General features: G+C 44.0%; 1 protein-coding gene across 6 annotated transcripts; it reads left to right on the top strand.

Moving 5' to 3' along the window:
* The first annotated feature begins 20 nt into the window (after positions 1–20).
* LOC100221272 (histone H2B 5) lies at positions 21–18,686 on the top strand. Of its 6 annotated transcripts, none has more exons than XM_072920254.1 (3): positions 272–2,082; positions 3,707–4,912; positions 14,051–18,686. In XM_072920254.1, the coding sequence occupies exon 3, from the start codon at positions 14,080–14,082 to the stop codon at positions 14,458–14,460; it is 381 nt and encodes a 126-aa protein (XP_072776355.1). In that variant the 5' UTR covers positions 272–2,082; positions 3,707–4,912; positions 14,051–14,079; the 3' UTR covers positions 14,461–18,686. The 6 variants fall into 6 exon arrangements, with proteins under 6 accessions (XP_012424417.1, XP_072776374.1, XP_072776355.1 ...); XM_072920249.1 differs by having other exon boundaries at positions 14,048–18,686; XM_012568963.5 differs by lacking the exons at positions 272–2,082; positions 3,707–4,912 and adding an exon at positions 21–171.
* The last annotated feature ends 4,102 nt before the right edge of the window (positions 18,687–22,788 follow it).

Below are 22,788 nucleotides of genomic sequence, written 5' to 3'. Positions count from 1 at the left end.
CAGCCTGGTCGGGACCGGAGGCGGGTCCCTGTCCCGCGGCCCACCCGGCGCAGCGGCCGCCGGATCTGCGCGGAGCGGCAGCGAGCGGCCCCCCAGCCCCGCCGCGCGCACCTGCCCCGCGGCACGGCGGCGCCTGGAGCTCGCCCGCGGAGGAGCCCAGACGCCCAGCAGGCAAGACCCTCCCCTGCGCTGGCTGCCCGCGGTGCGGCAGCGGCGGGCGCCGCTCGCCGCAGTGTCCGCAGCGGGGTGCGCTGCCCGAACGTGCGAGCTGCCGCACCGCTGTGCCGCGGTGCGGGGTGCCCTGACCTGCCTTGTGCTCGACCCTGAGCCCCGCCGAGTCGGGGCTTCGTCCTTCTCCGGGCTTGGCGAATGCACCGAAGTGTGTCAGCCTTGCCACTGCTTTGCTGCGGTCGTAGGAATCGTATCGCCGGGGCTCAGTGCGCTCCGGCTAACCGGGGGCTGAAGGCGAAGCCCGGGCCGTGGCAGGGCTGGGGGCCGCGGCCGGGCTCTGCCCGCGGTGCCGCGGCCGGGCGGGCCGTCTGCAGCCCGAGCGCGCACATGCTGAGGAGCCCGGGCCCTCGGGGAAGGGAGGGACTGTCCTGTGTACAGACCCCCGCTGTGTCAACACTCTGTGAGGTTGTTAATTATTTAGTAAGTGTATAGGGCTGTACACCATTGCTCATGCGCTGTTTTTTGTGTTTTGTGTTGCTTGTGGTTAACCCTGATCTTTTTTCCATAGCTTAAAAAATGCAGGGAGTATATGCCATAGGGAAACCCTTTTATTTCTCATTCCTCTCACCTCCAGTCTCGCAGGTTTGGGATGCAGGGGCTGCCTAACTGAGTGGCTGCTGTGCAACATAAGCAATATTACACAATTTTGTAATAGATTTGTCTACCTCAGCATGCGCCTCTAGCGCAATGGAGATGAGCTGTGGTTTGCTGCTCGGTGTCCTCCAGCCAGCCCCTGGAGAGAGTGGCCCTGTCTCCACTGCTTATCTCCAGCAGATTTGTCCCTTTGCAGGGTGGTATTGATGGCACGTTCTGTGCTCACCGGCATCCTTGTATTTCTCGTCATCTCTTGCCCTTTGCATGCCGGCTTTGTAACTCTTTCATTTTTTGATATCAAGAATTTATGAATCAAAAGATGGGGGAGTGTGGAGGCTGAGTCAGATCGTGAAAAAAGAAAGCCAAATGAGAGTGTGCAATTGCATATCACATTTACAAACATGGTTTCATTCATCTCCATATGCTGCTCCTGTTACTACTAATAAAGCTCTGGTTTCTCAGACTGGAGCTACCCTGGGAGCACTGATCTTCCTGCCGTTTTTTCTCTATAGCCTCCATAGTATTTGTGTTACAATATGTTATTTTCCTGATTATGTTTTCATTACATTGAACAGGTTAATATCAGAAAGAATTTGATAATATGAATGTACTTCCCACACACTCCCTCTTGTTCCTATTATTTGGTGTTGAAAGGAGTGGCAGTTTATTTACAGGCAGCAATTTCTTTCCCTCTCTACTGGGCAAGTTTCCTAATTCTAATTAAAAAAAAAAAAAAAGCTTTTTTTCCTGAATGCTTACCCCTGTTTCCTTCCTCTTTCTTTCTTAATTTTACTAATGATAGCCAAATCCATCTTCGTGATTTTGGAGCTGCAGGAAATTTACCTTTGTCTACAGAAAGATTTCTGCAGAAGCCTCTATAGGTAAAGGAAGCCAGAGACGAAGGTCTGCTTTGAGCAGAATGGTGTCTGGGGTCTACTTTCCCAGCAGGGAGGTACAACTGTAGTGTGTACAGTAATTAATTTAATCCAGTGTTGAGAGAGAAGGAAGAATGATTGTATTGGAAAAGAGGTTTTTTTCAAGTATCAGATGTAAGATTTAAGCAGCAATTTCAATGACCTTTGTGATTTCTGTTTCAGACAAAAGGCAGCAACCTAGTACAAGGATATCATTATCTTCTCCCAGTGTCATCCTTTGTTCTCCTTGGGGTTAGCCTGTCACTTCCTAGGGTTTGCCTCTGTCCCTTGTTGGGACAGCAGCACCTCTCACCCGTGACTCTGAGCAGTGCTGTGCTAGCAGGTGATTTTTTTTTTTCCTGCTGCTCATTTTCTCTGCTGCGCAAGGTCTTTTTTTCTTCATGTGACCCATCTTACGAATTTCTCTTTTCTTTGTCTTATTGATACTTAAGTATTTCTGCCTTACCAAACATTGTGCTCATTACTTTACCTTCCTCCTCTCTCTATTTTTTGTCCACTCATGTCTTTTGTCTCATTTTTGTTCCCTTTCATATATCTTCTTCTTACACCTCTTTTTTTCCCTTCTGTGTCATTCTGTTTACCGTCTCCTTCTCTCTCCTTTCTGACATCTCACTTCTGTCCACTGCCTAACTCTGCCTTCCTCTTGACATTTCTTCTCCAAGCTGTTCCTTTGGTCACTGTCCTTTTCCTCCCTTACATTTACATATATTTTACTCCCTTACATTAATGTGTATTTTACTTGTGTGTGTATATATATATATACTTACATATATTTCCATCCCATGTCTTTCACTCTCGACCTGAAAACAAGAAATTACTCATGCTAATAGTCTGATCCTATTTCATCCCTTTCATAGCATCTGAAGTACACTGTTCCTACCCATCCTCAAACATATATTGGGTAGACTGAAGAATTAAGTATGTGGGAAATTTCTTAAATTCAGATGTGTACTTAAGAAAGCATCTTGCTCAGGCTGCACTGTGAACAGAGCAGATGTTGTGCTCCCACTGACAGTTCCAGAGGAGGACTTCAAGCCCGTTGAACTCAAAGACCTAATGACATTCTTTTTACATTTCTCAATTTCAGAGTTTTGTTTGTTTTTTTTTTTAAATAATAAGACTTAAATTTTAAGTGCGGGACACTGCCATATCTTTGAATATGCTGGACTGACCCAAAATAAGACCTCACAATATATTTTTCTTTTTTCACCCAATTGTTTTGTTTTATGCATTTGTTAAGCCACTTTTTTGCAGTTATTGGAAGAGAAATGGTTTCTCCTCAGCAGAGCTAAGCTCTTCCTCTGAAAAGGGTTCCGTGTGGGGTGAGACTGGGATTTCAGCTTGTCAACTTCCCTTTTTTCTGGAGCCATAGGGAGAGGAGAGAGCTGTGACTGCAGGATCATATGCATTGGGTGGGAGATGGAAGAATAGATGCATAATCCAAAAATGCTACATTAACCTCAGAGGGTGGGGGGAAAAGTTGTTTAATAATTTTTTCCCTTGACTGCCACTGACTACGAACACCATCATTGGGGATCAAGAGCAATTGTTAGATTTTGCTATTTAGATACAAGTCTCAGTTTTTAAAAATACAATTTATTATTTAAACTACTTTTTTTGTTCAAAGAGCATACTACTAACTGGCTGGAATGAAAACAGCTCCATCCCACGGATTCCACCTCCGCTTTCTGGCAGCTTACCTGACTCATAAAGAGAGTGGGGGGTTTATATGCCACCTACATCAACTCAACATTTTCCTTTGTGGTGAGACTTAATCACCACCCTTGTCATATTATTTCATCGACCCTCTTGGAGTAGGAATTCTTTACCTTTCAAACCAGCCTTAAAAGTTCTTATAAATAGGGTGAGGATTTTTTTTTTTTCCTGAATTTGAAAGTACATAGGTGGTCCAATGCAGCAATGTTTTCTGTGTTATTTTTTAAAAGGTAACCTTTACCTTAGGACCATGGATGAGAGAGTTTCCATTTGCAGAGGACATAGCTCTGACATGAGATGTGTCGCCTAAAGAGTTGAAATCCATCAGCTGAAGGTAGAGGACCATCCCCCAGGTAATCACTGCAGGTGGTGTGTGCTGAGGGGGAAACTGTGGGCTTTTAGCCACAATGATCAAGGATGTGAGTGGGCAGAGTTTGTCAGAGGCAGTGCCTATATTAGACACAGTCAAGAAAGACAGATATGCTTTTGGGCACATCAGATCTCTCCTTATAACCTATTTGTGTAACCTCTGTGACTCTGTCTCTTGTGGAGAGAGTTCCTATGAAGTAGACTGACATTTGTCAAGCAGAAAATACTGCATGAGAGAAGACTGAAGAAATGAAAACAAAGCACAGAGGTGGCAATGCAATAGGTGGTGTGTACAGGAGGCAATGGAAGAAAGTGTAGGAGAATAGAACCCACCCCAGGTTGTTGGGAGTTACAGAGAGGACACAAGTTATGCTAGAAAGCTGGGGCAAGAGGTATGTGACATTTTTTTCTGAAGAAAATTCTTGAAATGACATAGGGGAAGGGCAGAAAGGAAGGTATTCTAGAGCTCAGCATTTGAAGATAAAACCTAGTGCGAAAAGAGGCCAGGGAAAGCATTTATTGAGAGTCTCTTCATTTCTCTATCACAAAGGCAGGTAGAATCAAGGAACAGGAAGGAAAGGGAAAATTGAAAGGACTGAAGTGAACCATTGGTAAATATCAAAGAAAGAAGCATAGGGAAGGGAAGCTGCTTTCTTGTTGACAGAGAGGCAGAAGTCTTCTTTAGGTCCTCTGGGGGACCTGGAAATTGACTGAGTGACAAGTGTGGCTCTGCGAGATGGGAGACAGAAGATCGTGTCTGGAAGGAGCTGTCTGACCATACCTAATATAAATATAGGCTGTTTTCATTCCTGATGTGTTTGTCTTAAAATGCACTGCAGGTGCAGCAGCTCTGCCCTGAAGAGATGGAGGCTGCAGCTGTCTGGACCTTCCAGTACCACCCTCCTCTTTCTTGCATGCCAGAATTAACCCTTCTCTCATCTCCTGCACTGTGGGTCCTCAGCCCAGCTCCAGTCATCCTTTATCGACTGCAGCTGCCTGATAACTGGGACACAACTCAAGAAAAGGATTTAGCACTCACCTGCAAAGATATGCTTCTGGAAGCAGAGGTACTAATGAGCTCTGTGGAAGGAGTGTGCTGGGAGAGGCACCAGCAGGGAGGGAGAAGAGCAAAGGGTGAGCAGTTTGTCTGAGGAAGAAACAGCTTGGGAGTCTGTTGGACTAAAGCAAAGGAGAAACTAAGGGCATGGAAAGCTCAGGAGGAAAGTGGATGTGGGAGGATGGAGCCAAGGATGGTTAAAAATAATAGTCTTGTACAGCTAATACGGCACTCCACTGGTATTTTAAACCTTCTGCCTTTCTGGGTTCTGAAAAGTGAACTTTACATTTAATTGTTCTTAGCACTACTGACCATCCAGGACCACTGTCATTTTGTCCAGCAGCCCCCATTTTCTTCACTGCTGGTCTAGTGGCTGCAACCAAGTCTTCAGTATACTGCTTATTTACATCTTGCCTGATGTAAATATTGGTGTATCCCAAATTATACCTTGATTTCTCTGGAAAGGAGATGGTGTCTTTTAGCTTGCATCAGCATAGTGACTAGCACAATAAATTCATGCAATAATCATGCTATCACAAATTAGAGGTAAATAAAAACACTATTCACAAGCAATTCGTGCAGTGTGGAATTTGGGCATGGGCTAACTCAACAGCCATTTCTTTTAAAGTTTTTGGAGAGCTGCCAGTTTTTCAACCCTGTGGCTGTTCAAAGTACTTTGTTAGTCTCTGTACAAATACCACATGTGAGACAGGACCAAGTGGCAGCAGACCTGCTGGGGCTTTGAACCTCCTGGCACTTGTAATAGATGTGAGAAAAAGAAGGAAGGAACAATAAATAAAAGAATAAAGGAATGAGAAGTACAAAGTGAAGGACATCTGTGTATTTTGATAACAATTATTCAGTAGCACAGCACCATAGAAAAATGTTGCCTGGTTAATGTAGAGCAGTTACTTGCTATGCTGGAGCCATTTCCTAGAATTTTTATAATACCAAGTTTTGTCTTTGAAATATGGAAGAAATGGATTTCCTTGTCTTTCTCTCCTTCTCCCTTGCCTTTATCCTCCCAGTTCCAAGTAAGGATGTGAGGTTCCCTTTCATCTCCAGTGTAAATTTATTCATGAGCATTTTAAAACAGTTTATTGTCAGTTCTTGTTTCAGAGTTTACTTTTACTTTCAGCAGCTCTTCTGTCTTTAGTGCTTGTCCCTGTCTGTTTCTGGAGAAAAGCCAGCTTGCCTCTTCAGGGGAGCTTTGCCAGAGCTGGCTATCCCAGCCCTGCTTCTCTCCTCTCCTTCCATCTAACAGACTCTCCATTTTCCTGTTTCCTACAGAAGATGACCTCTAATGCTCAGAGGACTCTCTGCCTGTGGTAATGTGATCTGGTGGCAGCAGCAGAAAAAAGTGTCAGTAGTCTTGGATTGTGTTCCCAATCCAGTTATTGAATGATGTGAGATCTGGGGAAGGACATTTATCTTTGTTTCCCTGCAGGCTCCAGTAATAGTCACATATCTCTGTTTTACAGTAAAATTGCTTTTACCATGCCAAATTAATTATTAATACACACATTACAGCATTACAGTATTTTCAGTATCCTGTAGCAATGAAGTCAGATGCTGTGTCACTTGCTGTCCTTTAGCTTGTGGTATGGCATGCAGTCCTTTTGGATATACCTGTCTGGTACCCCACCTCCTGTGTTTACAGTCTGTGTTCCCAGGCTTTACCACCATTATAAAGCAGCTTTCACATATCCCTGACTTTTTTGATTGCATTTTTTCTGAAACTGTTTTCAGGATTTGCTGAAATGTGAGTAATGTAACTGGGAAGTGATGATTGAAGTGAAAGACTCATTTAGAAGGAATGCCCATTTAGAAGGAATGTAATCATAATTGATTACAGCTGCACACATCATGCCCTTGCCTGACACTTTCTCCCCATGTAGGGGGATAGTTGGTGATGGTAATGTCCAGGTCTGTTGAGCATACATGCCTTGGACCCATACAGATACCTTGAAGGTTGTTAGAAGGTTTTGCTGGGTTCATTTTATGCATGGCATTGAGAATATGTGGTAACTACATAGGTACATCACTACGTTGTGATGTTCCTATCACATCACTCATAAAGCCTTAATGACCTTGGTCTGGTCTTCAGCCTAATATAGCTTAGACATAGCTTTTCACTTCAGCATGGGTTTATGTCCAAATTGTTATTCTCAGTCAGTGGGGTTTGGCCAAAGTACACATTTTGGGGTGCAATCTCAGCTTATGATTCTTTTTGCTGCAGCAATTATCTGTGGTGCTGGAGAAGGGTTACAGGAACCTGCTAAAGCCTGGGTGTGGGGTGTGTAGGAGGAAGAGGTGCTGCATGCGTCTGCATTGGTTCCCACATAACTCCTACCTTAGCTCGGGGCAGCTCTCATTTCATGGTGAAGCCTCTTCTGTCTCTTCCACCCACGCTCTCCCTACGGCCTGCAGGTGTTGGGCTGTAGCTTCTCTCCTATTTTTGGCTGAATAGCTGAATTAGCACATTTTTAATGGATGCCTTTTTCAGCACTTATGAAAATAGTCTAGAATTCTGATAATTCTCCATTACTCCATAAAATGTATAAAATGCATAAAATGCATAAAAATAGTTTGCTTAAATGTGATAGCAGTTCTTCAGGCTTATTATCATTACTAGTTTAGAGACCATGGTTCCACTGTAGAAGGAGTTATTTAGATATAACAGCCATAGTGAGTTTGTGCTCTTCTCCTTTTCCAGAGAAATTGAAATTATGTGGATAAAAAGCAAGTGATTTTCATTTTTGATACAGCACAGAGCAATTTGTTTTTTTTTTAAGGCAGTTTTTATTTTCAATAGCATAGGTGCTTTACCTATTCCATGATATCCTTTCTTCCACTGGTATTACAGACCCCAGTCATCAGTGGTTTTGGAGATAGGTTCACAGGGTTGCTGCTGACAGGTTGGCTCCCAGTGGGTCCAGTTGAGTTGAAGTGGGATATGAAGGGGGGAAAAGGGTATTGCTTGAGGAAAGGATTCATGGCAGAAGCAGAAAATCCTGATGATTCTAAAACTTGGAGAGGAAGCTCATGGTGCATTTTATGTGTGAGGTTTTGAGTTGTTGATAAAACACCAGGAAGGAAGTGAGCCTGCTTGCGTTCTCTGTGGGACTCCGTTGGGCTTCCTGAGGATGGTTGTGAAAATACAGAATCATGAAATGGTCCAAGTTGGAAGGGACCCACAAGGATCATCAAAGTTAACTCCTGCAGGTTTCTCTGAAACCCTGACACTCTGTGGGAAAGCTGACTGGCGTGTAATGCAGCAGATGCTGGTACTAGGTGTACCCCTCATACATTTAACAGGTATCCATAGAAAATGTCATTTCCTTTTTGTACTTACTGGATACTTGCTCAAACATGTAGAGCGGAGCGATTCCAAAGCAAGTACACAATGAGTACTCTTACAGAGAGCAAATAATAAAGCTTTTTAAAGTATTTGTTTATTAACAGTAACAAAACCTTGATAAAATATGAAGTCATATTTTGGTGAAGTAAGGAGCTTTTTGGATTCCAGTGGAAATCAATGTCAGCTGTTGGTGTTAAACATCTCTAAACATTGTACATGTGCTTTCAGACCCGTGTTAAATCCCCATTGACTTCAGACATTCTTTTAATCAGCATAAGGACTGCAGTATTTAGTGTCCTGATAATCATTCTTCTTGCAACATTGTCTCTCTATTGCTCTACTTGACTCATGGGTAAGATTTTATTTTATTTAAAATTTCAGTGTATCTTCTATGCAGAGAACTCTGATGTAGAGTCCTGCTCCTTACTTTGTAGGTAATAATACAAAATCTCTGATTGATACCCCTGCAGCACTGAGAAGTACTTGCAATTGGGCAGGAGCAGCACAAGAAATTACATCTGTTAGTGGTGATTAAAAATATGCTTTCTAAAAATCATAAATTGAAATTATAGAAAAGAACAGAAAAGATTCCTGTAGTATTATGTAGAGAACTCCCAAGCAATGGGTTAACACAAGCAAGATAAGTATCAGTCAAAGAGCTTGGACACAGTGCTCTGTTCTGCTTGTATTTGTTCTAAAGAAATCTGAAGATCTATGTGAGCCTGATGGGTCTGTGTCAGGGACTGGGCTTGTAGTATTTCTTTCTTTGTCAGTGAGTAGAGGTCGTTTTCAATTTTAGCCTATAGTCACAGTCCTGTGTTCACTAGATAATTTCATGTGTATATCCAACTTTGAAAGGTAGCCATTTAAGTGAAAATTTTACAGGAACAGAGATATAAAGTGCAGCAGAGCATGTGGAACTGAGGATGGGATCTTGTGCTGTTACTGGATTACTTGGGAGGAAACCTAGAATGTCAAAACTGTTTGCTGCACCCCTGCGCCACTGGAAGAAATAAGGCATTTCAAATTAGTTTACCTTATTCTAGGAAATTCTCCTCCTCGCTTCAAAGTAAGTATTACCTCATCATCACATGCCAGACAACATACCAAGGGAAAAATTCTTTTCAGACCAAAATACAACTATCAGTTTTTTGCACAAGGCAACATCGCCAGTGTCTCACAATGACTCATCATGCTTCTAATCTGCTTTATACCTGGGGCAGAGCTTGCTACCAAATAATCACTAATATTGTTTGTTTTCTCAAATATGACTATATAATGACACCTGACAGATGAACAAGTTCTTGTATAATAGTAGATGGCCATACATAATAAAAGGAAGAGGATTTGCAGTTTGCAGAAATTCTCTTTTCCAATAGCAGTTATTTGTTGACACACTGTAATTTGTAAACTATATTTACCAGGTCTTACAAGCATTTCAGAGCAGGTGAATCCATTAGAAAGCCTTTTCCTTTTGGTGGAAACATTTCCTAATTTTTTACTCTTTGTGTTTCAAAGAAAATTACACAGAAAGCAGCAGAAAATTTCATTTAGTATTTCTTGGCATGCAGGAATAAAGCCAAGTATTCTTTCTCTTATATAGTAGGAGAAAATTAGGAAAGGGGCAATAATTGGACAGAACAGACAGGACATTCCTGTTTAAGGGGACAAATTATCAGCAGGTGTCTGTTGGCTCTCATTTACTCTAGCAAGGATTAAAGTAGATCATCAGAAGATTAAAAAATATCAGAATTTCAGATGTCCAAAAGATGAGAGTTTGAGTTTTTCTTACAAATGTTTACCTGGTCACCAAAACCTCCTAAAAACAAAATGCTGATTCTGGAAATACAACTTTTATGGTTGACTAGGAAATTACAGAAAGGGCGTGGGGATATACAGTGGATGCCCCAGGACTCATCATAGCAAGGACAGCTTTCAAAAGAAAAAAAAAGTAAAAAAAATTCCAAGTGCTGTTTCCAGCCCTGCATGAGGAGAGGTCCAAAAGGCCAGCTCATAGTCCACCCATGGTTACCCATGCACACTGCTGGCAGCAGCTTGGCACTGGTCCTACAAACTCAGCAGCAAGGCCAAAAATGAACAGAAATCTTGCAGGAGCGTCCCTGCTTGTCTCTCTCCATTGATACATCAAGCCAGGGGATAAGAGACAGCATCAAGTTCCACGTGGGATTTCTCAGCAGGGCTCCTCTCCCATTTCAGATCTGAGAGACTGTGGTGATTTGTATCTTTGAATATGTTTTTCCGTTCACTTTCCTTTTAATGATGCTGAAGAAAGGAGTGTCAACACAAAGGAAGATGTATCTGTCACTCTGTACTGCTCTGGTTTCTGGCAGCAGTCAGGCTGCTGCTTGGAACTGGCTGGAAAAATTACTGTGGTTGGTTTTGTTGTTGATTTTCTGAGGAAGGAAAAAACTGCCAGCACTGATAACTGATTTAACTCAGAGCATACAAGCCATAAAGAAAAACATGTTCCCAGAGATTTTTCTCAAAAACCTGAAACTTTCCAAATGTGCTGCTTGAAAGTGCTTCTCTTGCATGGCCATACCCTGCATCCCAGGGACCTCAGTGGCCTGGACCTGGAGATGAGCACATCCTCTTCTTAGGGAATCTTGGGCTGATCCCATGGGAGATGTCAATCAAGGGAACACAGCTCCTAAAATGTTTTCTACCCAGTTTGTCTCCAAAAGTCACAGAATGGATGAGGTTGGAGATGCCTCTGGCAAACATCTAGTCCAGTCCATGCTCAGAGCAGGGTCAGCCACTGTGGGTTTCTCAGAGCTGTGTCCAGTTAGATTTTTAGTATCTCCAAGGATGGAGATCCTACAACCTCTCTGAGCAACCTGTACCCAATGCTTGGTCTGCCTCACAGTAGAGAATCAGTTATGCTGGAAACACTTCCAAAATAAAAATCAATAATTACTAAACTCTTCAGGTTCTCTCTCCAATTCTCTCTCTCTCTTTTTTTCTTTTTTTCCCCTAAGGAAACAAAGATGTGCAACTATTTTTATAAAAAGAAACCATTATTTTAAAGGTCGCTTTTTTGTTTTCCTCAATAAATTCTCCACAAGGACACTTTGGGAATAATCCCACTAGTTCTGTCTTTATACCAGAGCAGCACCTGCTGTGGGTCACATTGTACTGTTGACAGAAGATTTGTGATACTGGTGGCCATTATTAACATTATTTATTTAGTACCTGGCAAATGCACTCAGGTTCTGTGTGCTAGGCACTGCCCAAATAAACCACAAAGAACACAATCTGTTTTCAAAAAAAATGTTATTTACCTGCTAAATAGTCAGCTGCAAAGAAACAGGTGGAGAGAAGCACAAGCTTTTGTGCTGATCTCTGAATTTCAGCATCATTGCTTCCCCCATTGCAGCCCTACATGGGAGGGGAGTGAGATCCAGGCTGTGCTACCCAAGGGTATTAGCTGATCAAATGGACAGAGATGTCCTGTAGGTGTGACCTGTTCTGGAGCCCTATGAAATCACTGTGGTGGCTGTTGGGCTCTCTATTCGTTTTTATAAAGCTGTAGTAGAAGTGCATTTAAGAATTAATACTTATTTTAGGAGGATGTACTTTTCAAAATGCTTAAGAAATACTCATTTGCGTTTTTCAGTTGTCTTTTTCAGTGAGGAAATGAGCTCAAAAGAAAAATTAACAAGTGCGGTTATTTCGTCTTGTAGAAAAATCATTTTCCATTTAAAAGGCATATTTTCAAGTCTACAAACAGAGCAGTAGGGAATTTCTTTTCCCAATGCCGCTTCCCAAATAGAGGAAAAAAATGAAGAAAACTTGTGATTTCACCAGAGGAGGAAAATGTTGTGTTTAAGGGGGCAGGTATTTTGAAAGGTGTCCAGAACTTTTGGGGCAGTCCAGCACTTGTCCTTCCAAATGCTGCCACTGAGAAGAATGCCAGAAAAAAATAAGAAAGGACATGAGGTGGCAGATTCAAAAAAATAATGTCTTTGCAGAAGAAGCTGCTTTTCTGGAGCACAAACACAGCTCTAAGGACACTAGTGCTGACGTCGGCTTCTAGACAGGAGGGTGTTTTGGAGGGCTGTGGTGCAGACCTCTCTTCCCTGCTCCACAGCATCCCGAGCAATGCCAGCCTGCCCTTCCAGCTGGGCACAGCCCTACTTGAAGTGCCCAGGGCTGGCCCTTGCCCAGTGGCTGCCAGACCATGTGGGTGCCAGAGCCAGCGGTGCCCTGGTGCTCGCTGCAGGCGGGAGGCAGCATCACACAGGCTGATTTGGAGCCTTGGAGGTGATTTGGAAGCAGGAGCTGGTACCCACTGAGGTGTGAGTGGGCACATAAATCCAGCCTCAGGATCAAAGTTATCTCCTCCCACAGGGAGCACTTGTTTGCAGCAGTGCTGCTGCATCTGGCTCTGATTGCAGATGGAGAAATCAGACATCTCACTCTCCCAAGGAGAAGAGGCAGGGCTGAGCATGCAGCCATTGCCTTGGCACAGGCACTGTTTAGGTCCTTCTCTGATACTCAGGGTGTGCAGAGCATATGTTACATCCCAGCTTTCTCTCTTCTGTTTACTTCTATCCATTTTCCCATGTGCCATCAGCCCTGAAGCTCTTTTTTCTCTACTAGTCTCTCTTAGCCAGCAGACTGTAATTCCTAGGTCATCTTCAAAGGAGATGCAGAGCAGTAAAACCCAAGCCCTGGGGTGATGCTGTAAGCTTATCCTCCAGCAAAACCTGGAGAAGCCTTGTCTTTCAAGGAAGCATTTGAAGTGTTCTCTGAAACACAAAACCATTTTCCAGGTTGCAACACAGTTATTCCCCTTGGCCCATGAAGTAAAGCACATGTAAATTTGAAGTGTAGGGGAGGCACACAGTTTTTTCATGGGTTTATATACTGTTTTTTTGTTACTGCACTTCTGGATGAGAGCAGTCAGCTGCAGGTCATGGCTCTGCACATTGTGACCTAATGAAGAAAAACTTAGAGGGAAGATTGGGCATCTTTGGGGTAAACTGTCCAGCAAAGGCTTGTTCTCTCAAAAGCAAAAAGCATCAAATAGCAGGAAATAATTTTTTCCATGAGCATGTAGCCCAAAAGCACTTTGTTTTTTGACTCCTATCCACATTTCGGTTTCTCAGCCAGGTGATTCCTGCCACCTCCTCTAAGCTTTTCTACTCTCTGGTATTTTTTGATAGCAACTGTGAATACTCATATATTCCTGTAGCTCAGCCAGCTAGCTTATTATTTTTTATATTTCACTGGAAAACATGGTGTCGAAAAATAGCCACAGAAGTGCAAGCACCCTCAAAATAAACTTCTATCTACATGCAAGTAAAAAGAGTTTATTGGAGATTGTAAACTGCATATAATAATTTGGACCAGTCTCATGTAAAGGTGCCTGGAGTGATACCTTGCAACAGTCTAGGGCCCATTCCAGCAAGATTTGATTTAATCCATGCTGCAGTTAGTGTTTTCTTTGGAACTGCAGTGTTCTAGGAAAGATGTTCAGGCTCCATCTCATATTTATTGAGTAGGTGCCAATTAGGCTTGTGTTCAAGAGATCTTGACAATGCCAATGTTGCAGTATTTAAAGAGAAAACAACAAAACAACAAAAAGCCATACACAAACTGGGGAAATTCTTGCTGGCAGTTCAAAAATGCTCACGCAGGGCCATGGGGTGTTTGTCTCAGTTTCTGAGCTTGCCTCCAACTCAGACTCTCTCATCTTGCAGTACAATTATTCTGTAGAAGGTCAGAAAATAATCTGATTTTTTTTATATTCTCTCCAAGCAGCTCCAAGACAGAGCGAAAGAGTTCTCAGGATGCCAGAGCCAGCAAAGTCAACCTCAGCTCCCAAAAAGGGCTCCAAGAAAGCGGTGACAAAGACCCAGAAGAAGGGCGATAAAAAGCGTCACAAAAGCAGGAAGGAGAGCTACTCCATCTATGTCTACAAGGTGCTGAAGCAGGTCCATCCTGACACTGGCATCTCCTCCAAGGCCATGGGCATCATGAACTCCTTCGTCAATGACATCTTTGAGCGCATTGCTGGAGAAGCCTCCCGCCTGGCCCATTACAACAAGCGCTCCACCATCACGTCCCGGGAGATTCAGACGGCCGTGCGCCTGCTGCTCCCAGGAGAGCTGGCCAAGCACGCGGTCTCAGAGGGCACCAAGGCTGTCACCAAGTACACGAGCTCCAAATAGCCAGACATCCCCTCTGCAATGGGACCATCGAGCAGCGGGCCCTCCACGCCAGCACAGGTAGGCAGCCATGGTCTGGATGAATGGTCGCAGCTATTATCCACAGCAGTTTGCAGCCTGGGAATGCCCAGACAAAGAGGAGACAGCGATCTGGATGTCAGCTGATTTTTATCATCTGTTCAGGATGTAGACAGGATTTGTCAAAGCTGGTAGTGGAGGCCCCTGCTTTTACATCTCATTCAAAGAACCGACCAACCATGGTATATCCAGTCTCTTCTGTGCTTGGCAAACATTCATGTTTGGCACTGGGAGGGGGGACTGGCAGCAGCAACGCAGAGACACCATCAGCGAAGTCTTCCTGTTTGACTGCTTTCTCACAGTCATCTGATATGGGAACTGAAGAGTCAGCGCTGCATCCTCTCTCTCAGAGCCTGAATCCCTCCTGGTTGCAGCGGCTCAGCCCACCCTGTGCTGGCAGAAGTGGCATCAACAGCTACCAGGCACATATTGATTCAACAGCTATCTGTGCTTGACAGCCTGTTTTAAAGAGCAAGCCTGGCAGGCAGATGCCCACGTTGATACCAAGCACTAATCCTCCTCCTTGCTCTTGATGGATGAGCCATGGAGCAGGATGAGGGTGCTGGCGCAGCTGCCCACTGCCTCCCACCTTGTGCTGAGGTGGAGGGATGGACAAGGTGGGATGTTGGGAGTGGGCCTCTATCTTTCCTGGATGCTGCTTTGCCTGCCTTAGGACTTGCTTTGGCATGCAAGACATTGCTAATTCTGCTGCTTTTCAGAGACTTTTCCTGCCTTGATGCTGCCTGGGTGTTCCCTTCCACCGTAAGTGTGGGCAAGATGGGGTGCTGCCCATGGGGGTCCCTCTTCTGTGAGCAATAGGGTGGTGCAGGACAAACAGCACAGATGTTTTGGGCAGGGACTGAGGATTTGGGAGGCATCTGGTGTGGGAGCACAGGTGGCTAGTGCATTTTGAGGAGTGGGAGGAAGCTCGCTCCCTGCAGAGGTCACTGCAGGCAGCTCTCCTGGCCCTGCCCTCCCTAATTCATTCAGCAGTTAGAAAGCAAAAGCAAAATTGGGGGCTGGATATATAAGCACTCTTGCCTGCATCCCAGATATTTAAAAGATTGAATATTTTTAAACTGCTTCAGATACGCCCCATATCTTTTCAAAGCCCACAGTAAGACGAGCAATAGTGAAATCGCGATAAAGCCATAAGGGTTAAGGGAGGAATCTCTTGGTTACAGGTTTATCTTGCCCAGACTGCTGGATAGCAGAAGGGCCTGTGTGGAACTGGTGTGAAGTTGAAGCTTCCTACTCAAAACACAAAATTAGCCAACATTAAAAAAAAAATCAAAGTCTCTGGTAGGCAGTAACACTCAAAGAAAAAATATTCATGTCTAAAATAACAACAGCTTTCTGCAACTTAGTCTGTAAATAAAAGGAGCAGCAAGGAAGTAGGATCCAGAACTAAGTGCAGATTCTCCCTAAGTTTCAAGACCTTGTTTTTATTTTACCTTGTTTTACCTATTAATTAAAAGGTAAATTCATATCCCAAAATAGCAGCCATGCAGTACATTTCTATCTTTCCCCTGCATTTATCTCTATCCTGTTTCTTTACACTTTAAGAGTGACTGGGACCTTTGGTAAGTTTATGTTGCTTTTGGAGCTGTAGGACTCTGCAGCTCCAGAAGGTTCACATTGCAGTCATTTTTGCAGTTGGTCTGAGGCACAGCCCTGCTCAGAAGCCTGAGAGCAGCCTGGGGTCTGGTGTGGTCTCTGTGCAGGGGTGAAGGTCAGTTTGTTTATGGGCTGCTTGCACACCCCTGCTCTGGGCGTGAGCTCAAAGTGTGTGTGACCCCACACTTGAGAAGGGGCTTTCCTCACACCCTCTGGTCAGCAATAGCACACAGCTGTGTTTTATAGCCTAGTGCCAGCAGGAATCTCTGCTGGTAGCTCTCAGAAAGAACAAAACCCAGCTCCCTGGGTGCCAGCACCCTCAAGGAGCAGCTCCCAGCGACAGCACCTGTATTCAGTATCAGTAGCATTGCTAACCTGGGCCTCTTGGCCAGGACACTTTGCAGGTGAAACTTAGTAGTTCCTTATGTTTCCAATCAAATAGTCAAAATCAGATACCAAAGATTAACATGTACCTGCAGTGGGCCTAGAGCCACCATCCTTGACCCCTCTGCCACAAGAAATCTGGGCAGGGGATGATGCGTCAGGGGGACTGTTGAGAGTGAAAGGCTGGATGGCATTGCTGGAGCTTTCTTCTTCTGTCCCTCTGAGCTGCAGGTCAGAATTCATCCTCCTGGGGAGTTCTCTTGAAGGCAGGAATTCAGAGTGGAATGAACCCACTCCAGTCCAAGAAGTGTGTTTGAGCCAGGACACACATCTCCCAGGATCACCTGGTACAGCCTCTAAACTCTCACTCCTTTGAGCAGAGCAGAGTCCCACTTGAGTCTCCACAGACTGCAAGAAATCAGGAAAATAAAATGAGGTATTGGCCCTCCAGGGTCTCCTGGGCAGCTCAGGGAGCCAGGAGTGAGGCTGGGCACTCAGATGAGAGCTGCTCACTCCATACTCAGAGAACTGGTTCCATTTTCTTCTATCAGTGTTGTCATTCTTCATTTTTGGAGATTGTTTCAGAGGGAGGAGAACCAGTCATTTAAAGCTACAAAAATACTTGAAGGCTTAAAGAAGATTTTCATATTGTCTAAAGCCAAGTGACTGAAACTGGTCACGTCCATGCATTTATAGTTTAGGTGGTCTTTTTATGCATCATTTGCTCTTCACTGTCCATTTGTATTGTTTTTTTCACTCACTCCTGACAATGTGAAGCACAGGATTGAGGAACTGATCCCTGTTAAAACAAACCTTTTTTATTCTTTTCCTTTCTTTCAAGCTTTGTTTTAATCATGTTCTTGTGGCTGCTCTGTTCTGCCACTGTTGTACAGACATTTGTGCCAGCAAAGGGAAGGGATGATCCAGGAAAGGCAAAGCTGGTATAAGCTAGGACTGACACAGAAAGAATTTTGGAAGTTAATGTACAGGACACCATCCACAGCAGTTAAATGGGAATTAGTTTGCATGTGATGAGCTTGGGCTGAGCCTTAATATTAGAAGCAACAGAAAGTGGTCTAAAAGTTCAAGGGTTAATTGTCCACTAAGTAATCTGAAGTGTGACATACTTCACAGTTTCCTGGTAAGGAGGTTTGCTGCAGAAAATGGATTCTGCACTACAGGATCAGTACTTTTAAAAAATACATATTTCCAGCTCTGGAATTGAGAAAATGCTTTAAAATTGAAGATAATATACCAAGCCCACTGTCCCTACCTGATTCCTACTGCAGTCCCAAAAGCATCTCTGGGCTATGCCTTTGTTTTGCCAATTAAAGTAAATCAACTACAGATTGAAAGTTGGAGTGTAAGATGAAAAAGTTAATACAGCGTTGATACTAACCTCATATTAACCACAAGGATATCACTGCACTGAGTTATTTGTTTTCATGTACAATTTAAAAGAGAAAACAAGCTGCTATAGATCTTCTGATTTCCCTGCTTCCCTAGAAGGGTCTAAAGTCCATCTGCCTTTCACAGCAGAGTTCAACCTATAGGGGAACTGAGAGCCCACCTACAAGGAGGCTTGCTCCTGCTCAGGACAGACAGGTTTTTACTCAAGCATGGGGAAAACGAGCAGGTGTGGAGGGCAAGTGCCTGTCCTGGACACAACTGTGTGCCCCACAAAAGGACACTGAAGAGTCCTGCCCAGTGCAGCTGTGTGGCCTGTGCACCCTTCACTCTGGTAGAGGCAGCCATATGGGTAGCCCCAAGTCCTGCCACCCCTGGAGTAGAGTTTGGCATGGCCTCTGCACAGCCCTGAGCATCTGTTCCATCATAGCATTTCCTGATGGTTTACATCCAGATCACATTGTTTACAGGGAAAGGAAGAATGGGAACTGAATAATAAAAATCACTTAATGACAGAATTTGGAGTGTTTCCTGGGACCACCACCTGGGGAGAAATCTTTCATGCTTACTCCATGCATGGTATCTCTTGGGCTTATGTACACAGCGTTTTTCTGACAGTAAGTGTTACATGAAGTATGATCCATGTTATATTGCTGCTGGGTTATGACCTTAGTGCTAATTACCTGCTTTCTGTTAAGTGTCTAAATAAAATGTAACTTCCAACCTGTTGGAAGTCAATGGTACCCAGCTGTCAGAGTGTCTTTGCTTCTGCCTTATCACTAGTGTTCCCCCAAGCCCTGCATTTCTCTTTCTCCATAGTTCCTCCAGACCTGGGGTGACAGCAGCCCCCCTCCAGCAGAGATGGAGCACAGCTGATCCTGACAGAGGGTCAGTTGTCTCCCCCCCACCCCGGCACGGAATAACTCACGCACTCTAAGATGCAAAAGAACAAAAAGGAGGCGAAATTTTATTTCTGACCTCGCAATATATAGAATTCCAAAAGTGACAGTGGGTTGGAGGATGAAATTGCCACCTCTCTAACCACACTGGTCAAACCAACAGTCCATTAATTCTCTCCTCCCACGAAAAAGAATACAAAACAATCATTATTTACATGAACAGTGTGTGAGAACTCCAGTAGAAATATGTAAACATCTGAAGGCATAAAAAACTGTTTAAAGAACAGGGCGACAAGTCATTCAAAACCCAGAGGAGCCTCTCACTGAATGGATTTCCCAGGCTGCCATTGAAGTCCTCATTGGGTGTCACACAACCCAAACACAAGTGTAACACAAGCATCTGTTTTACTCAAGCCCTTCCAATGATCTTGTCCCAGGGAAAGCTAAGCCTGCAATCTGTCCTTGCCACACTCCTGCTTTGAGTGTGCTCTGACTGGCACCCATCATTTACCCCCAAGCAGGAACAGTTTGGACAGAACAGTGTGAGATTCTGTGGCTCAAGATGTGTTTTATGCACATTCAGAATTTCTGTTGGTCTGCATTAACAATTGCTCACACTAGAAACATTATTTCTTGGACTCTTGAGAAGTTTATAGGCAACAACCATGGGATAAGATGTAGCATCTGAAAACCCCAGAAAGAAGAAGATCTTCCCTTTAAAGAATGATTGGTAAATACAGTCCAGTGAAACACTTAACCTGCTGGACATCAGCATCATAATGCATTCACTGGAGTGGGAAATGCATGTGCCATGCTGGACACTGTCTGCTGGAGAAACAAGGCTTCAGGTATGGCATATAACAACAATCGGAGCTAAAAATGTTTCTAGTGTCTCTAAAGAAATACAAGCTTAGCATAATTGGGAAAATCGGTATTCAGAGAAAAAAAAAATCCCAACTAGCTATAATTAGCTGATCTGAAGTATTTATTTCCAAGGAAATAAATGTTGCTACTTGTACTGGTTTTCAATTTTGATACCCCTTTCCAGAGAGACACCCACAGTGTGCTTTCAAAACAGAGTTGACACCAAGGTATCACAAAGACCCAAACCAGGTTATAAAAGGTAGAGCATAACCCTATGGTCATGCTTCTCCAGGATGTTGGGAGAGAACTTTTTTAAAAATTATCCAGTTACCATCTAATCATTACTGACTGGTTATTCAAAGACCATTAATTGGACTCAGGTGCCAGATGAATGTGGCTGCTGGCAGAACCAAGTAGAACTCAGGAACATCAAAAGAAATTATGAGAGGATGAGGTTTGAATTGAGAGGAGCAGCCCTTCATGCAATGAGAAGTTCACCTGTTAAACCTTTGCCATTGGCTATTGATGCTAGATTTAGCTCAAGGACAAACAACTGAGATAAAAATTCTTTAAGTCTTGCTAAACAGATAAAAACTGAAAAATCTTATAGGCTGAGAGAATATAGAAAGGAAGAGACTGTGTGTGTCTGTCCTATTCCTACAGTCTTTTTTGCCTATTCTGTCACAGCCACACCTGGAAACAAGATTTTGGGTTGGATGCACCAAAGGGTTGGTCCGTACACACATGAACTGTGAAGAGTTTCAGGCAGTTTACTCAGGTCTATGGAGCTTAGATCTAAGCATGAAAGAAAGTTTTTTACCTTACTTTTCTGTGTGTCTCCTGCACTTGTTTTGATGGTTGTGTGGATTCTGTTACCCTGGCTTACATGAAAGATGCAAGAGGTGTTTTGTTTCTAAAATAGTTAGGGTTAATAAAGACAGAGGTTGTGAGAATGAGGAATTGAGCTTCTGCTTTCTCATATGATGGAAAGCTGCTCTCAAAAGCGTTTCTCATTTTTTCCCTTGAAGCAGTTGATTTAAAAGAAAAAAAAAAAAAAAAAAAAATACATAAACCACCACACCGTTTCCTGCCTTATAATGTCCATAATGCTAATTCCATCCCCTGGCAAAAAAAAAAATCTCTTACAGAAATTCATTCAGAAAAAAACCCCAATTCTTACAGATTTAACTGTCTTCTAATAAAAGAAGACTATTCTAATAGTAATAGAAATGGGAAGACTGGTAGGAATGAGAAAGGAATGGCAATGGGTGGGTGTGAGGCCCCAGAAGGGACCAACAGCAGGAGGCTGTAAATGAATGCTGCAAGTTTGACAGATGCTGGTGGGAACTCGCTGAGGAGCTCACCGAGATGCCAGCACACACAGCGTGCTGCTGTTGGGGAGAAAGGAAATGAAGGACGGGGAGTGAATCCTGGTAACTCCAAGGGTTGGAGCAGGAGGGACAGTGTAGTTGGTACCAGGAAAGGGAAAAAAGGCACATCCACATGTCACCAATTCAAGAGCAACAGAGGAAAGGTGATGCAGACATGAGGGCATCATACCCATGCTCAAAGGAATTGCAAAGCTGGACACACATATCCTGAGCGCTGGTCAGACAGCTTGAGTACAGCCATCTCCTGAGGGTGCTGCTGCTTAAAATAACTTTGTCGGCCCATCAGGAGACAAAGTCACTCTTCTACAGGGATTTGTGTTCAGTTTGCTCCACTGTGGCTGCCCATCAATCTTTTGGGTGCATCCAGCCTTGGGGCAGGAAAACTTTCTCACCTCCTGGGCACCGCTCCCATTTATGGGCCATTAAATCTCCTCCTAATAAGGTCTGGAGAACATTCTTTATATGAAGTACAGCCCTATTTGCCAAGACTCAGAAAAATGTCCAGCACAACTTTTCAAATAAACCAGGAGATGTTTCTGACCTAATCTGCCCCGTGGACTCAGCACATTCTGGTGAATACCATGCCTGCTTCTGAAAAACTCACTCTGGACAGGAGAGCTACGGGTGTAGCTGATGTAAGAGCCCAGTGTCCAATCTTTGCCTGGCGCTGCCTGGAAGTCAAAAAAGGAAGGAATATAAATGCACCACACTGAATTTCACTAAAGTGAAGGAAACGTGAGGGTATTGAAACTTTTTTTTCTTAGGTAGGCTTTTGGTTTGTTGGGACTGTCATAGTATCAAAGGGACTCAAGGAGGCCTGGTCTTGCAGGCACAGATGGAAACAGGCTATTGAACTGCTCCGTCCCAAAAAAACTGATCTTGTACAAAGCTTTCTGAGGCATGACTAAGTTACAGCAAAGTGGGAAGCCTGTGACAGTAAGGGCTGTCTGAGCATGTTGAGAGGAAGATGGTTGCTTTGTTGGGAGGTTGCTTTTTTGGGATGAACATATATCTCACAACTAATTTCTCCTGTCATCAAGGTAATAAAAAGTCACATCTGAGTATTGACTTCGGAGATGTAGGATCCTCCCATCTCTTCCACAAACACCCTGCAAATGCTACATCCACATGTACTCACAGTAAGTCCATGCTGCTCCCACACTGACTTGCACTCTGGCCCTGGGTTAGAGCCAAACAACTGCAGCTTCAAGTGGAAACTCCACAGTAGAGCAAAAGCATAAAATCAGAATTCATCCCTCAGTGTCTCTTGCAGCTTGTTTTGTAGTGAAAGGACCGAGACACCTCATGCTGCAGCTGATCTTTGCTAACAAAAGCTGTCTCAGAGGGGTCCCAGCAGTCACTGGCCACCCAGCAGGAGAGAGCCCGAGCTCCTTTTAGCGCGGGTGATTCAGCACAAAGAACCTTTCCAGCTCAGCAGCAGGCATCTCGCACCGCTCCGCATCATGCCTCTTCTCAGTGTTAAACACAGGGGGACAAAAGTTCTTACAAACCCTGATTCTGTCAATTCCCTGAGCATATGCCTGAAATGCTCCTTCTGGCATTTAAAGCATCTTTAGATGGAAAAGAGAGAGCTCAGGATTGCATGCACCATCTATCCCTCTTTTGGAGCCAGCTGGGCTGATGGATCACCTCTTGTGACAGCTGGTGGCTGCAGGGCAGGACACTGGACA

This window comes from Taeniopygia guttata, chromosome 1A (genome assembly GCF_048771995.1).
Source record: "Taeniopygia guttata chromosome 1A, bTaeGut7.mat, whole genome shotgun sequence".
Classification (NCBI taxonomy): Eukaryota; Metazoa; Chordata; class Aves; order Passeriformes; family Estrildidae; genus Taeniopygia; species Taeniopygia guttata.
This window is presented reverse-complemented; position numbering and strand designations above follow the sequence as displayed.